Source organism: Anabrus simplex, chromosome 1 (assembly GCF_040414725.1).
Source record: "Anabrus simplex isolate iqAnaSimp1 chromosome 1, ASM4041472v1, whole genome shotgun sequence".
NCBI lineage: Eukaryota > Metazoa > Arthropoda > Insecta > Orthoptera > Tettigoniidae > Anabrus > Anabrus simplex.
In genome coordinates, this window is record NC_090265.1 from 1,563,272,507 (window position 1) to 1,563,291,303 (window position 18,797).

The 18,797-nt window shown below is 36.0% G+C and overlaps 1 protein-coding gene across 1 annotated transcript in view; it reads right to left on the bottom strand.

The window, feature by feature from the left end:
- Positions 1-18,797, bottom strand: part of rictor (rapamycin-insensitive companion of Tor) — a 540,306-nt gene that overhangs the window by 222,864 nt on the left and 298,645 nt on the right. The window contains exon 20 of the mRNA XM_067138126.2: positions 7,728-7,920. Within this exon, the coding sequence (XP_066994227.2) occupies positions 7,728-7,920 (193 nt within the window). The remainder of the gene's footprint in view (positions 1-7,727; positions 7,921-18,797) is intronic.

An 18,797-nucleotide genomic window follows, 5' to 3' on the forward strand; every position in this document is an offset into this window, starting at 1 on the left:
CCATTAAAAGATCAATATGAAAGCAATTAACATCGGTACGAGCCGAAAAGATAATCCTTTCAACCGGTAGTCACCGAAAGAACCATTCTTAGAAGGCTGTGAGAAAAGAATGACAGAAGCGGATTATTTAAACTAATTATTAAAAAAAAGAGACTTCCATTAGAACACTAGACTCAATCCAGCACTGCAGCAAATAGGACGGAATCGAGTAAAGAAACAAGCCAGTTATCTGATTCTAAAATCAATTATTGGAGGAGAATTAAATCCGCGACAGCCCGCTCAACGTCAACTGTATAGACTGACATATATACGCGAAATTTAAGACCAGCGATAAGGAATCGTCAAGTCTTGTTCAGCTACTACGTCACGGTTGGACTTGGAAGCATTATATTTTGTCCGATACTGCATACTGTAGAGAGCGGAATTCAACTGGCTGTAAAGTGCAATTCTAAAAAGCACGGAAAAATTACATTCATCCAACAAGCAAGAGAATTGACAAATAATAGCACATTTAGAGCTGTTATAGCTAAACTAGACGGCCCAGAGCACATATATTCCTATATCATTGGCAGTACGAAACGAATTGCAGCATGTCAATATCAACTAATGCATTGTATTATTCTGTTCCTGACGTACTAGAGACCACTATGATGTTCTAAAAGACCAAGGCAGAGACTACTCCGACTATGGTGGCGCTTCAGGAGATTGATGACCCAGGAGGGTTGGTAATCAGCTGAGAGGACGAGATGGACCCGATTACCTACGCAGAACCATGGAGCGAGGCCTACCATTCCCGATGAACAACAGGGAGATGGGAGACAGGACCCATTAAGCAAAGTTAAGTCCCCTATGAGTCGTTTTTTGTAAGTAGAAACCTTTATTTTTTTTGGCTATGTGTGATATGATTTGTGACATTGTGCGTGCGTAGATAATATTCAAGTGTAGTTACAAGGAAGTAGGTATTCATCTGAAGTTACCGTTAATCCCATATATAGGCGTAAAATACCAGTGAAAGCCGTTCGCAAATTTATCAATGTGGTGTTAGAGAAAGTGATTGATATTTTTAAATCGTTGTCAGTGAAGTGTTACAGTATTATATGAAGGTTAATATACATGTGTGATGGCTTTAACAGAATAACAAGCTTGGAGATCGTATTTAGGGAATGTTTACGACGAAGTATAGTAATACAGCTTAGTATTGTGACACACTTTTCTTTGATACTATGACGGTAAGGATAATGTTTTTATGTGTAGGTTATGGCACATACCGTATTTCACGGCATAATCGTCGCTACCGCGTAATCGTCGCATCCTTTATTTTCAATACAAAAATCGGACTTTAAACCTTTAATTACATAATCGTCGCACGTCCAAATTTTGTTCACTAATCTGGTTAAAAGGTAAATGGAACTGCAACGTAAGTTGCACATGAATGCGCAATTTAAATACGTGTATGGTTTATGGGCAATTTGGCAACACAGTCTCGTTTGCGACATGTTGCACAACGCATAAATAAATAATACCGGTATATGTACGACGCATGGCTTACCGGTAGGCTATCGGCAGTTTGACAACGTGGTCGCGAGACAGTGTACTATTTATTCACCACCTACATATTATGAGTTCCCATTTGAAATACGTAAGGCTGTAAGTTATCGCTTATCGGCAACGTCGCCAGGAAATACCGGGTACGTAGGTTGAGAGGACCTCGAACCAGCCCTCAGATACAGGTAAAATTCCCTGACCCAGCCGTGAATTGAACCCGAGGCCTCCGTGTAAGAGGCAAGCACGCTACCCCTACACCATGGGGCCGGCTCCTGTGTTATTGCGCACGAAGTGAAATCCAAGACGATAACGCAGATTTCCACGGAATTATTCAGCTCACGGTCAGCCGAATTATTTACGATGTCTCAGTTGTCATCGCTAGACTCTTATCTTACTACTACGTCATAAGTGCCCGGGCATGGGATGAAAACTTTTATCCAAGCAGTCAAGATAATTATTATCCAATGCTATTAAAGTTTTATTTTATAATCTCGTCAGTAATGTAATGTAAAATCATCAATAACTGGGAAGAAATATTAACCTAATTACCGTATGTTTAAAAGAAATTGAAAAAAATGAATGTTTGTTACTGACGTCTCGGAATACAGTCAACTATACAGTAGATCTACACCGTGCTAGCTAGAGCTCCGGTTTGCGAGCTTTGCGCAAGCGCAGTAGTGTGCCGCAACCAACGAGCTAAACTGATAAATTGCTGCATGCTTCCTTGCTGCCTAACAGTATTGGCTGCTCTGGAATGGACAGATCACAGATGCATTTATTTGTTTCAGATTTACGTGATTACTGTAGACATGTGTGCGTGAGAATTTAAGTTTTTAATTAGTGTTTGGGGTGTTTCCAGAAATAATTTGTTTTAATAGTGAACAATTACGGAAAGTCATTTATATCGCAAAACATTAACGTGTGAAGCATTTATAAGCGATTATGGGTAAATATAGAAACTATTCTGCGGGCTTCAAGCTAAGCGTAATTGCCTTCGCTGAACAGCACGGGAACAGAGCTGGAGAAAGAAAATTTTCTGTGAGTGAAAAGTTGGTGCGTGACTGGCGGAAAGTAAAAAACAAGCTAAAAAGCACAAACCCTTCTAGACGCGCGTTTAGAGGTCCTAAAACAGGGAAGTTTCCTATAATTGACGAAGAAGTGTTTAGGTACGTCAGTGAAATACGTAACAATGGCTGCAGTGTATCATATGAAATGTTACAAATTAAGGAACAGGAGGTAGCGCGCAAACACAACATACCGGTAACTCAGTTTAAGGCAACTCGTGGGTGGATTAAGGGGTTCATGCGACGACACAATCTGTCAGTGCGAAGGAGAACAACACTAAGCCAAAAGTTGCCTGCTGATTACACGGACAAGATTGTAAATTTTCACCGATTTGTCATACGTTTGCGCAAGGAAACTTCGTACTTGCTTTCTCAAATCGGTAATGCCGATCAGACTCCAATCTTTTTTTATATGCCTCGCAACAGCACTATTGCGCTAAAAGGATCACGGAGTGTATTAATGAAAACCAGCGGTAGTGAGAAGTTGCGATGCACGGCAATGCTAGCCATTACAGCTGACGGGAGAAAGTTGCCGCCTTACATCATTTTCAAGAGGAAAACGATGCCTAAGAATATACAGTTTCCCCGTGGAATTCATGTACGAGTGCAACCAAAGGGTTGGATGGACGTAGAACTCATGCTGGACTGGGTTAAAACTGTGTGGAATAGAAGACCTGGTGCACTACTAAAACAACCAGCTCTGCTTGTTTTAGATAGTTTCCGAGGTCACCTCGCGAACGAAGTGAAGCAAATTCTCACTACAAATAAAGACATGACAGATAGTCATTCCTGGTGGCCTAACATCTGCTTTGCAGCCACTAGACGTATGTGTTAAACCCTTTAAAGACCACTTACGTCGATTTTACAACGAGTGGATGATGAGCGGCGATCAGCAATTGACGCCTGCCGGAAATATCAGGCGTCCACCCTTGGACTTGTTATGCTCTTGGGTGAAGAAGAGTTGGGATCTTATACCACCTGAACTAGTCTCCAAGAGCTTCAAAAGGACTGGGATTTCGAATGCACTAGACGGTTCCGAAGATGACGCAGTGTGGCAGGGAGACGAAGAATCTGATACTGGCATTAACAGAGGTGAGGACGGCGCACCAGATAGCGAAACCTGCGATAGCGACACCGAAGATTTGGAATAAATTGCGTACCGGTAAGTCCGCATTTCACAACAAAGCGATAATTTTTTGCAAGTGTAATATTTTAACTTTAATACTCAAATTAATGACAATTAACTTAATACGTTAATTTTTATTTTCAGGTTGGAAAAACGTTCGCCGAATTGTTGCGAAAAATTATGTATTTTGTTTTAGACTAAATTATTTTGATGTATAAACACGAGTATTACGTGCATCTTAAATTTGTATCAAATACAATTTAGTTATAAATACATTTTTTGAGTAATACAAATACTGGTATTAAATATTCATCGTATAATGGTCGCACCCTACAATTTTTTCGAACATTTTTGTATAAAAAGTGCGACGATTATGCCGTGAAATACGGTATGCAGCATATTAAATGAGATGAGTGCTTGAGATGCACTAATATGAATGCTACGTGATATTTGAAGTGATAAATGGTGAATGAAGTAATAATAAAAGTTTATGTTAAGTTGTGATGGTGATAGTTATTGTTATTTGAAAGGTTGGTCATAGTATTCTTCTAAGAGATGATAGTATGTGTAAATTGCGCATGCTAAGGTATATATTGAAACGTACTGTTTTCAATTGCTGTTTTTATTCCCAGATATACAAGATAGGTTAGGATACGATCTCAGGGCCATCAATACAGAGTTATTTGAGTATGTAGGATCATCAGAGGAGCCAAGAGGCTAATAACGTTAATAATTAGGCCTTCACTGAGTTATTTATGACCATTTTCAAGTATTCTCACATACGGCAACCTAATTTATGATTTTATGGGAGCAGTTTGACACATCACTGGTAACTTAGTCATTCATGTATGGATTTTTAGATGAAGGTAGAGTCTTCTAATATGCCAATTTTTCCACTTATGGTATAATTTGTTGGAAAGTTAGTTAAGTATACTTGGCAATGCTACATTCAGCCAGATACGCACTTAAATTGAATTTCAACTATGGATTAAGATAATAATTGAGTGAAATAGCCATATAAGCCTTATGATAATATTGATTTGAGATTAATTACGACTTAGAGTGGACCTGAATTTGCTTATATGGAGATCAGACATTGTGAAATATGAAACGAACATGGAAATTTTCAAACTTATGAATTAATTGAAGTCCTAAGGAAACAAACATTGATTTCTCACACGATTTTCTACTGTGTATGGACACGGATGTTAAGTTTACAGCAAAGTGATACTCATTTCACTAGTCATATGTGAATTAAAGATCAAATGATAGAATTTTTGGTAACTTTGAGGAGCAATCCAGCTCACTAAGAAAAGATTCCAGATCTTAATTAATTAATTAATTAATTAATTATTTATTTGGTTATTTTCACTGCGTTTTACATTCTAATTTGAACTATAATTTGAAATGTTGTATATAGTAGGGAGTATAATTTTCTTTTCATTTTAACCAATTGGATGCATCTAATTATTTCAACTATATTTAATATGTTTCATTTGATTATATATATTTTAATTTTTCTTTTTTTCATTTGATTTTTACGAACATTACCTAACTACAACCTAGTATTTCGACAGGCCAGAATTAGTGTGTCGATGATTAAGGCCTGGTTTTCAATTACTTGTTTAAGGTTTTACAAAACCTGTTTTCCTTTATTGCAATGTAATCACCACGCATAGAGATGCTGACAGCATTATGAGACTGTCTACGTTATATGAGGCAATTTCTAACGATATTTTACATAACATTTAAATGATACTTAGACTGAATTGCCAATAAAAGCTGAGTAGTGAAACTATAAAATTCTTTTAATGCCTACTTAGAATAAGAGCTAGATTTAAGGCTATAATGACTCATTTTCTGATTGCGATTTCGCTAGCAACATGCACGAAGTTCTTGAAATGCCGTAATAACCTGGATTTTGCGATAAATTTCGGCGACATGCGAGTATGGTATCCGACTGATAGCGTGTTGGAGACGTCCTTCTGCGTAGGTTGAGATTTACCATAGGCCATCGGCATACTTTCTCAAGCGGAACCCACAACCCAGCAATGTTAGACAGATAGAATCGTTTATCAAGAGCTAGTCTGGAACTCATGTATCCTCACCTGGACGCGGGAACGGTGCATTATTAAGATGTTGATATGGTACATGTTTCGCTCCTTTTTCGTGAGCATCATCAGCCAATTATTATTTACTTAAGGTTATATAAGATCATGAAACAATTTTTTTGGATTAAGATTATGCCTATAAAACTGATTGACAAATCTTATAATATTTTACAAGTCATATAACAATAAAATTATGTCTTTAAGTTAAAACATATTTGTCTAAAATCTATCTAAGTCTAACATTTTATTGACGAAACTCATCTGGTGAACAACCTTTAAAATTATTTAAAAAAATAAAAAACTTTTGAGATCTGGCTAATTGTATTGATTCAACGTTGCTTAACTTGTATGATTGTCGTTAAAACTTCGTTAACTATATTGACAATTTTCTGCAGTTGATAATAGTCTATGTTATGGACATTTGACTTGTTCTCGTTGTTGCTGGAGTAACATTTATACAACAAGGGGTGCAAACAGAACAACAAGTAGTTCTCAAGAGGCTAGGAGTAACACTAAACAATTACGCAGCAGAAAGAAAAATATACCAACAAGCCATTTTGGAACATACAAGAACATTTTAAATCCTATATCACATTAGAAAGTGTTTCATCAACAAGTTTGTTCACGAACAATATTCTCCTATTGACAATATAAAATTAATGTCAATACATTTATATAAATGTTACTCCAGCAACAACGAGAACAAGTCAAAAGTCCATAACATAGACAATTATCAACTGCAGAAAATTGTCAATATAGTTAACGAAGTTTTAATGACAATCATACAAGTTAAGCAACATTGAATCAATACAATTAGCCAGATCTCAAAAGTTTTAATTTTAAAAAATAATTTTAAAGGTTGTTCACCAGATGAGTTTCGTCAATAAAATGTTAGACTTAGATAGATTTTAGACAAATGTGTTTTAACTTAAAGACATAATTTTATTGTTATATGACTTGTAAAATATTATAAGATTTGTCAATCAGTTATATAGGCATAATCTTAATCCAAAAAAATTGTTTCATGATCTTATATAACCTTAAGTAAATAATAATTGGCTGATGATGCTCACGAAAAAGGAGCGAAACATGTACCATATCAACATCTTAATAAATATGTAAGTTTGTACTACGTTTTTATTGTATTGAGTAGGTGGTAATTAACAAAATTATAAGAATTTGTATCACATTCCTACTGATGTTTTTGTAATAACCTATGTTGACTTCAGTTAGGAAAACCACAAAGTCATTCTTTCTGAGAATCCTGCAGCGAAGCACGGGTACATCAGCTGTTAGCATATAAAATCTACAGTGCCTGATGGCGTTGTTTCAATGAAAATACAGGAGGATGTCATTTGCCAAGACCTGTGCACATCTATGTTAGACATACCCAAGTCAAGACAGAAAGTGATACTTTTTTTGTGTCATCCTACTCATTAAAGGGTTTAATGCATTCATGCCTCAGAAAGGCAATTTTTTTCTCATGAGTTATATTCTTTAAAAAATAGCACAAGTTTTATGGCATCTTGTTTACTATACTCTGAGGAAGAAGTAACATTTCCTGAGCATTTTCATTGAGAGTAAATTTACATAATTATGCAGAAATGATTCTCATTAGATAAATCTGCATTATTTTTGGAACAACTAACTCAAAATCATTGCAGGCTTTATGTACCACAAAACTAAACATATTGTCCATCCATTTCACAAATCATACCTATTGTGTATTCTCCATGCATCCAGTCTGTGCTACTGTAGATTGTAAGCTGTAGTGCAAGAAAATAACAGACTAAAATAGTTAGAATTGGTGAGGATGCTGGAGAGAAAAGAACAGAATATTCTAATCACAAGTCTATGGGACAGAATTTGACAGTATCTTACCGGTGAACAGGAGCTGTTTCTGCACTTGGTTCAAGTGACCAATCCCCTGAGCTCTGCTTGCTTTCACTTAAGCTTCTAATATGACGTGGTGGGACAACAAGTCCCCCACGAGGAGAATGCCAGTGTGGTAGGGTTTGAGACTTCCTCTGCTGAACTGAAGACCCATATGATGGCTTCCTTTGTCTTGAAATATCTGAAATCATCGAACATATGCAGCCCACTGGCTCAATTGAATCTGGCAAGGAGAAGTTTTCAAAGAATATTGGTCAAAAATGTACAGTATGTTACAAGTATCTGGTGATATTACAGTACCTCTTATTCCTGTTTACTAAATATATTGTCTCATAAACAATGGGACAATAACACAACAACTATTCATAAGCAAAAGGTATCAAGGTAGCTGCATAGAGTCATATTAGGAAGGAGAAAGAGTACAATGACAGGACTTGCACTTTTCACAGCATAAAGTCTGTTTAGTTTGTAGAATATTTCAGCAGAAGTACACAAGAAAGCTGCTTGCTGATATATATTATAAGTATTCTTATACACCCTGAAAAAAAGTTGCAAACATGGAAGTGAAATGATACCAGAAGAGTTCCCACTTTTCTGTTAAGCTATTACTGAGAGTCCTGATATATATATATATATATATATATATATATATATTTTTTTTTTTAATGTAAGCATCATTTAGTGACTAGTGACAGCTGTGGTAAGACAATTTCAGTTTCAGAATATGCGGAAACAAAGAAAGTGTGCCGTAAGTTGAGAAAGTTATAACATGACAGTACCTCACTTCTTCAAGAGTGCTGTGCTTGATAAATGTGACTTGAGCATTGGTTTGAGGAAGGAATATTCTGTGTTTCCCACTATGAAACATTAATGAAATTACAAATGTATAGACTATACAGCTGGTTTAATAAGGTAGTTCAAATCCAAATTCATGTGTTCCAGGATAAAAGTTAAGGCTAACATAAAGTTTGTTATGCAAAGCAAGCTTGTAGATTTACATAACTGTCAATATCATGATGTAGTCATAGGACCTCCAGTTTTACATGGAATTCAAACCATAGGGATGTGACTTTCCATTTTTTAAAGAATGAGAATCAATATTAAAGTGGAGTGCCAGTTGGATGGCAAGAATGCTGGTAGAGAGCTTGATCAAGTTTCATTAAATAATATCTTGTATGTTGTTTATGTTGTGAAGCTTTTGAAGTTATTCCATGTAAGCCTGAAGAGGAGTTCAACTGAATTCTGGATGTAAATAAACAACATACAGAATGTTTATACGGAGATGTAATAATCTGTTATTTAATGAAACTAAATTAAGCACTCTACAAGCATTCTTGTCATCCAACTGGCACTCCACTTTAATATTGATTCTCATTCTTCAAGGAATGATGTTGATCTATAGAATATTTAGGACATCCCAAAAACCATATAAGCTAAACGTGTTTGATCTCCTACAAATGTAAAAAGAAATGTTTAAATGTAATGATTCCAATAGACTACAATTGCCATCTCAGTATCGGCATTATCTCCATTCGACGTGGACATGAGTAGGACGTCCCATTGGAATTGTAAGTTCATTTCCAAATTGTACCGTATGTTATACATATTAGTGTAAATTGTGTAAAAAATAGTTTTTAAGAATAGTTCTAGTACAAGTTAATCTCCTAACAGGTTTTAAAAATGTACAGATGTTTTAAACCCGCTTGTATCATGCTGTTCTCATTACCGGCATTATGAGAGTTGACAGTTGATATTATTTCCATTGGATGTGAACATGAGTTGGACGTCACATTAGAACTTTAAGACATGAACAGTTTGTTCACTCCAATATGACCTAATGTCTTGTACTTCAGTGCAAATTGTTATATAAAAAATATTGATTTATGAATAATCCTAGTATAGAATCCACTCAGAGATCTGACTTGGAGATAGATTTCATAGCTGATGATGCCTGCAATGACAGGCGAAACATGTACCATACTCAAACTTAATATAATGACAGTATTATAGTCCTAAAGACTTAACTAGTATTGAATAGGTGGTTTCAATAAATTGTTTAACATTTAATGATTTATAGTTGTCGATAACATTTATTTTTAGGAAGAGAAAAACATTTTTGCACTTTCTCTCTCAATATCTAATTTGAAAAAATAATTCACGATACAAAAGAATATATGTAATTATGTATAATATATTTCTACATACAATACCATAGAATAAATAATTTAAACGAGAAAAATAAAAACATAAAAAATAAAAATTCAAGTATATGTCACTAGTAAAAACAAGACAATTTTACTCACCGATAAAATTTGCGTATATGTATCGATGTATGGCAAATACTGACAAGAATTTTTCTACATGCAGACAACATAATATAAAAATAATTCTGAATTATATATTTTTTTAAAGTAGATATTATAGTTTTTGTTTTCCGCAAAAACATTTTCTCGTTTTCGGTTCTAGTATCTATTTGAAAAAGAATTTTACAATAAAACAGAATATATGTAATCAAAATCTATGGGGCTAAAGCCCTGATTAGCTTTGGCCTACCAAGCGACCGCTGCTCAGTTCAAAGACCTGCAGTTTACGAGGTGAGGTATGGTCAGTGAGACAAATCCTCTCGGTCATTATTCTTGGTTTTCTAGATCGGGGTCGCCCTCTCACCCTCAGATATCTCCTCAATTGCAATCACTTAGGATCACTTAGGTTGAGTGGACCTCGAGCCAACCCTCAGGCCCAAGTGAAAATTCTTGACCTGGCAGGGAATCGAACCCATGACCTCTGGGTGAGAGGTAGGCGCACTACACTTGGCCTGCAGGGACCAGCATTTACGTAATGATAGAGGACTATATATGACTATAAGGTTTAGGGGAGAGAAAGTGAAAAGTAAACTGAAGTATGGTATGGGCGGAGAATCAGACGGAGGGGCATATTTATGTCCAAGAAGTTCCATGAAGGAGACAGGAGGCTGAGGAATGTTGTCGGGTTTATTGGGACAAATTTCCGCAAAATGTTCTCCTAAGACTTCATCATCGTTATCACTAGTTTCATCTACCACCATATTCACAGTACCGTAGCTTTAGTGCCGTTAGAAAAAATTAAACTTCTCTTCTTTAGCTGCGGTGATCCCAGGGACATGTCTGGTATAATTTTGTCGCTATTCTCTGAACTAAATTCACTATCGCTATCTGATAAATCATCCGCGTTAACTTCGCATTGTTCCAAATACTGCATTAATTTATAGTCATTAATACCTGCTGAAAAAAATATCACGTGAAACACTTGCCATTTTGCTGGCACAAATCCACTCACTGCAAGGAGCAACCTCTTATTAACCGGTTAGCGGTATTTGTAAACACAGGAAACGACTCTTCTGAAAGCTATAACACCCTCTTAGAACTGCCAAAGCAGGGTCAGGCACACTATAACGTGTAGCCCCTTTACTATAGGTTGTCACAAAAGTATGCACGTCACTATAGGTTGCCTCAAAATTATGTACATCCCAGAATTTTAAGCTGGCCGATGCAATCAGCTTTAGCAACTTCCAACTGGATTTTTGAAGGCCGACCTGATCGGCTTTGGCAATTTAGAGGGTGGGTGCTCGCACTACCGCCTGGCTCCAAGAGAGTTAAAGGGACCTAACAGCTAGATCATGGTACAAGGTGCAATGAAATGACACAATAATTAAAACTTCAAAATGTATCAACTGACTAGAATCTAAAACGAACGAGGATTAAAAAATGACCATGAATCCAAAACAGTCACTGGATCTGATTCACAATTCCTTATTTTCAGAGATGATGCATGTTGTCCAAAGGGGTCCAAAATCCCGATCACCGGCCCCTCATAATAATACTAATCACTGGTAAAGCAGAACCATGGTGTTCCACCTATAGTGGTACTAATCACAGGTAACATAAACTCATGGTGTTTTTCGCATGGTGGTACTAATCACAGGTAATGTAGAGCTATGGTAATCACATACATCATCATCATAGGCATTTATTCGTCAATGAATATGTAGTATATAAATACAATGTAATTTGGACATATTAATTGTGTCGTCTCAGATGGCTGAACAGTCCGATTCTGGATGCACAGATTTTATTGCAGTGACAGCACACACTAGTAGTTGCAGCAGATGGTTGTGCAAGAATGCCATCCCTCGCATTCACTCGTTCTTTCCTGCGGTTCCTCCTCTCCGCTTCTGAACTTCTATCTTTTTCTAGATGTTCAACTCCATTGTATACAATGCTACGCCATTTGGACCTATCCTCGGCTGTAGTTTCCCAGTTGATCGTATCAATATGACATCTTTTAAGATTATACTTTAGAACATCCTTATATCATTTAAGCTGCCCTCCATGGTTACGCTGGCCATTCTTTAGTTGGGACCATCGACAGGTAACACAAACCCATGGTGTTTCACATCTAAGGGTACCACTCACAAACAACGCAGACCCATGGTGTTCCTCACATAGCAGGATTAGCCACAGGCGCCGGTATTCCCGTGGTGTTCCTCACAAAGTGGAACTAATCACAGCCTACGTATACCCATGGTGTCACTCACATAGTGGTACTAATCATAGGCAATACAAACCCACGGTATATCACACATCGCGGTAACACATACAGGCAACACAAACCTACAGTGTCCCTCACATTATGATACTACTCTTGGGCAACACAAACTTATGGTTTTCCTCATATAATGTTACTAATCACAGGCGCCAGCCAAACCCGTGGTGTTTCTCACATAGTGGTACTAATCAGAGGCAACGTAGGCCCATGTTGTTTCTCAAAAGATGGTACTACTCATAGGTAATGCAGACCCATTATGAACACAGTGGAACCGACCAGTGGAATACACATGATGACACTTATTATAAGCTATAAATTTCATTTTTGTTCCATATTGAAGTGCAATTATAAGTAATATGTAACGATGTAATATTATTTATTTGATATATTGTATTGAAAAGGTGGACCCTCTTGTCAAATTATTTCTTATGATGACACTTATCATGAGTAACGCCAAGACCCATAGTGTTCCTCGCAATGGTACTGCTCCTATGTAACGTACATGCATGGTTTTCCTTGCAAGGCCGTATTAGTCACAAGTAACGTTGACCCATGGTGTTCCGCATGTACTGGTACTAATTATAAGTGTGTCTCATGGTTCTTGGTTGCCTCTTTTAGTCACCTCTTATGACAGGCAGGGGATACCGTGGGTGTATTCTTCGTCTGCATACCCCACCCGCAGGGGGTGGTTCCTAAATATGTAAAATGCTTCATGTTTTTTAGGACTTCATTTTCCTGCAGAATAGGTTCTTGTACCTTGCCATTTGAACTCATTGTTTTAGTTTTTGGATTTTATTTTTACGTAGTTTACGCCCCCATTGGAGCACCTTAACCCCTTCAGTGGCGGGTTCTGGCAGACCTCCTGTGCCAGAAAGGTGAGGTTTTTGGAGGCAATTATTCATTTTTAGGAAGCAAGGAATGAGTAACAATTATTAAGGGAACACATTCATACATTATTCAAGGTTAATAAAAACTTACTTTACACTCTATTTACACTTTTTTACAGTAGGCCTGTGACATGGCTTCATAAAATATTGGTGTTTTTAGAATACTGTCTGTCACCAATACATTTTTATTTCAGTCTTTTGTATTATTCCCACTAACAACACTAACGCAATAAACTGACGAATTTCATAAGATATTGTTTCTTTCCAAAACTGTGCCCTTGTATGCGAGGATTTATTTACAAGTTTTTCAATGCAGTTTTAGCGTAGGAATTAGTTTCGTCAATATCAAATTTACAATATCATCTGTTAGAAACAGTTCAAAACAGTCAATCGCACTCACCTCTGGTAATAATCCAACCCTAACACCAGGATTTCCCGTGAATGGAATTATATTAGGGTGCACACTATCCCCAGGCTTACACTTTTTCCACACGAATGTACGTTCAAAATCTCCTACCATCACCTTAGCTTCTGATGCAATATCTTCTCACTTTCACTAGAAATACTAGGAAGGTCACCATCTGAAGAATCAATATAATCGTTATCACTATTATCAGAAATACTAATGTCACCTAGAGATTCATCTTCCATGTAGTTCCTTATTTTGTCTTCAAACATCTCTTCCGTTTTGCGCTCGCCATTTCTGTTTACCTCGTCAGCTGAGCAGAGATTGTATAGTATGTAAAGTAGAGAAGATAAGGCATATTTTAGGCCAGAGACTTCATGAATACAGCTGCAATCATTCACTACCCACTGCTGCCAACAACTAACCCGGTGAAGTATGAAAGCAGTGTAAACTTTTCCACTCACCTAGTGGTCTATAGGTTAAGGCCTCAACTGTTTCATGTTTTTCACCTATGAGATCTTTTAGTCCTCTGTTCGAAGATCATTGACAGGATATATTTGAATAACACTACGATGAAATATAACACGAGGGAATCTCTTAAAGCCGTTTCGCACTAACCTGGCGACGTTTTTATCCATCTATACAATTCGTTTTTCAACCAACACATGTTGATCTTAAGACATCTATAACAAGATAGCAGTCCACAACAGTTCATTTTACTAAAAGTGTTCCCAACTACAAACAGTTTAATGCCATCGTACAAGGATTATGCTCATCGTTCCACACGAATAATCATCCACAGCAACGTATCATTAACATTTCATATCATTCATCTACATTTCAAGCTATTTTAATGGCCACTAAATGTTTTAATAGATATATTATATTCCTATTGATCATTTTTTAAATTGTTGTAATTAGTTTTAACGTTGTATTAATACACGTTTTTACATTATATGTACTGGGATCAGGGCCCTGACCCACCTTGAAGTAGGTTATTCTGGCTGATGATGCTCACAAAGCATGAGCGAAACATATCCTAATTTTAATATCTGTTAATGGTTTTATCATAAATATAAAGGATTACTATGTATTGGAAAGGTGGTTTTTATTATTGTAACAATTTCTTATTGTTGATTTAGTGTTCAACTTGAAGAGTGTTTCACTAGCATAAGTTGCTGCGGGTTTTACAACTGTATTGTAATGTCAAAATTTAGCATTCATGGAGACAGATTTCTTACGATAAGTTGGCCAGGTGATTTGGTGTGCTGTTTTCAGTTTAGATGTTCTGCTGTTGATCAAGGTTTTCTCTTTTGTGTTCCAGGTTATAATTTCCCCACGATATTTGAACTTATTCAAATTCTTAATTTGTTTGCCATTGTCGAGGTGAATGGCTGGTGTTTCAATTCTGATGGTCGGCATCATTTCAGTCTTTGAAAATGATTTTTGCAGCAATTTTCTGGAGTTCGTCAATTTGAAATTTGGCTTTTTCCACACTACTTGCTACTAATGCAAGATTGTCTGCGAATGCTAGGCAATTAAGTAATATTTCTGCCTATCTTGATGTTTGAATAACATTTCTTTACCCATTCTCGCATGACTTTCTCCAGGGCACAGCTAAACAATAATGGCGAGAGTTCATCTCTCTGTCGAAGTCCAGTGTGGATTTCAGATGGCTCACCTCTAAAGTTGATTTTCAACTTAGTATTCTTAAGAATGATGACTTTTTGGTGTAAACCAAATTCTTTAAGGACTTTCAGTAGTGACTCATGATGAATACCATCAAAGCTTTCAACAAAGTGATTAATAATGTCTTGTTCCGAACTCTATTGTGTTTCAGGATCCACTTAAGATTGATGATTTGATCAGGATAGCTTCATCCTGGTCAAAATCCTCCCTGGTATTCTCCCAGTTCCTGGTCAAGTCGTTTCTGAATTCTTATATATATATATATATATATATATCATTTTACATAATATCTTATAAGTAACATCAAGCTGAGATATACCCCGATAATTACTGGGATCCAATCTATCACCTTTTTTGTGCAGTGGCTGGATTATTCCTCAGGCATTTCTCCAGTACTCCAAATGTCTATGATATGTTTATGTAAATTTTGAAGGGTTTGTTTATTTTCATTCTTCCACAGTTCTGCTCCCAATTGATTCTCTCCTGCTGCTTTGTAGTTCTTGAGGGAATTTATTGCTTTGATCACTTCATCATAAGTTGGTGGTATAACCTTTTCCAGTAGAGTTTTATTTTTGGGGAAGGATCAAAATCGAATTGTTCTTTTGGAACTTCACAGTTAAGCAATTGTTTAAAATAGTCGGCAATAATTTTAGCATTAACCCTATTATTGTGCGTCATTTCCCTATTTTTATTTTTCATCATAAGTGTAGGTGGAGTGTACTTTGATTGATATTGTTGGAATGTTTTGTAATAGTTTCTAGTTTTATGTTGACTAAATGCTACTTCTATGGTATTCAGTGTTTCTTTTTGATAATTACTTTTAATTCTTCTAATTTCTTTGGCTGTTTGTCTTCTGGCATTCATGAGTTCTTCGCGGGATTTTTCGGTTTTCCGTTGTTGGCCAGATAACCATGCCTTATGCCTTTCTTGAATTACACTGTCACATTCCTCATTCCACCAGGCATGTTTCTTTCTCCGTTTAATGGGAGCAGTTTCCTCAGCTACAGTTTTCAGTTTCTTAATTATCATCCCCAATTCGTCACTGAGGGATGTTTTAGATCTCTCCATATATATTTTATTATTAAATAACTGGGATCATAACTTCTTTGCCTAGTGGATTGATCTTTTTTTGTCTTCATTTAGGTGTTAACTTGTTTTTATTTTTGATATAAAATGATCTGAATCAATGTCGGACCCCCCCCCCCCCCGGAGGACTTTCACATTATAAACTTCTTTGTTTCCGGTTTATTATTTATTATTATTTACATATTTTATGCCCACACTGGAGCACTAAAATCAATACATTTGAGTTAATTTCTTCTTTTTCTTCTCCCAGAACCTTTCTCACCCTTTCCGACCTGGAAGCCCTTTGTGTGTCCGATATAGTTCCGTTCAACTATTTTTAGTTTGAGACTTATGCTTTTGTTCTTCAAAATCCTCTTCTCTTTTCTGTCTTTTATTTGATGCCGAGTTATACCCAATTCTTCCAAATCATCCTGAACTTCTTTGAACCAATTATTATTGATTTTATTTTTCAAAAAGTAATTAAATAGTTGTTTCAATATCCTGGTGTCTGGTAATCTTGATATGTGACAGAAAAAGGAAATTCTTCTTTTACGCATTGTAGATATTATTGCTTCACATTCACGATAGACAATGTTGTTAGGCAACAATCTCCATGTCCATCAACTTGGTGTTTTTTATTAATAATTGTTCTAAGAATTCTTCTATCAGTTTTCTGTAATTTGTCTGTTGTAGATTTTACATTTAATTTGAATAAAGTTTCACTAGCATACATTGCCTCTGGTTTAACTATGGAATTATAGTGCTTCAGCTTAGCGTTTATCAAAAGAGATATTTTTTTAATAGGTTGGCCAGGTAAGTCTTCGTGCTTGTTTAAATTTAGTTGTTCTGTGTTCTATTGCTTATTTTTCATTTGTGTTCCATGTTATTATTCCCCCAAGATATTTGAATTTCTGAACAATTTTAATCTCTTTATTACTGTTCAGTTGAATAACTGGAAAATCAACTTTAAAAGTTGGCATCATTTCTGTTTTTTTTTTCAAATGAAATTTGTAATCCCATTTTTTTTGCTATAATTTCTAGTTGTTCAATTTGAAATTTAGCCTCTTCTATTGTATTTGCAAGTAATGCTAAATCATCCGCAAAAACAAAGCAGTTGAGTTTAATATTTCTACCGATCTTGATAGTTGGTTGGCATTTCTTGTTACATTCATGCATAACCTTCTCCAATGCACAATTAAATAACAATGGTGAAAGTCCGTCTCCTTGTCGAAGTCCAGTTCTTACAGCGAATGATTCTGATAATTCACCTCTAAGTTTAACTTTTGCCTTCATATTTTTAAATGTCATACTAATGAGGTTAACAAGTTTTTGGTGTAAGCCAAATTCTTTAAGGCTTTTTAATAATGATTCATGATGAATACTGCCGTATGCTTTTTAAAAATCTACAAACGTGATGACTAGAACCTTATTTCGAACTCTTTGGTGCTTCATTATCCATTTTAAACTAATGATTTGATCTGGACAGCTTCTACCTGGTAGAAATCCACCCTGATATTTTCCAAGTTCTTGGTCGAGTTGTTCTTGGATTCTTGTGTATATAATCTTGGATAAAATCTTGTATGTAATATTAAGTAAGGATATCCCCCGATAATTATTTGAATCGGAGCGATCACCTTTCTTATGCAGCGGGTGGATTATCGCTGTATTCCATTTCTCGGGAAGCTTCTCCGTGTTCCAAATATCAATGATGTATTTATGTAGGTTTTGAATAGTCTGATCATTAGCATTCTTCCATATTTCTGCTACTATTTGATTCTCTCCTGCTGCTTTGTAGTTTTTGAGTGCATCAATTGTAAACTGGTGGTATAATCTTTTGTAATGGAGTTTTATTTTTTGGGTTAGGGTCAAATTCTAAATGTTCCACAGGATCCTCACAATTAAGTAACTCTTTAAAGTATTCTGCAAGGATGTTAGCATTATCTTGATTATTGTGTGCCATTTTTCCATTTTTATTTCTTAACGTAAGTGTGGGAGGGGTAAACTTAGATTGATATTGCTTGAATGTTTTGTAATAGTCTCTTGTTTTATGCTGATTGAATGTTTCCTCTATAGTGTTCAGCATTTCCTTTTGATAATTTCTTTTAATTGTCCTAATTTCTTTAGCTGTTTGTCTTCTGGCATTAATTAGTTCTTCTCGAGATTTTTCTGTTTCCCTCTGTTGATCATTTAACCATGCCTTGCGGCTTGCTTGAATTGCTTTGTCACATTCCCCGTTCCACCACGCATGTTTCTTCCTCTTTTTAATTGGAGCGATTTCTTCAGCTATGTTTTAAGTTGATCATCGTCTCTAATTTGTCATTTAAAGGTGTTTTGGATCTCTCTAAATATATTTTATTATTTATTAAGTAACTGTGGTCATAATTTCTCCTTGCCTTGAGATGATTATGTTTGTGTTTCCTTTTTGGT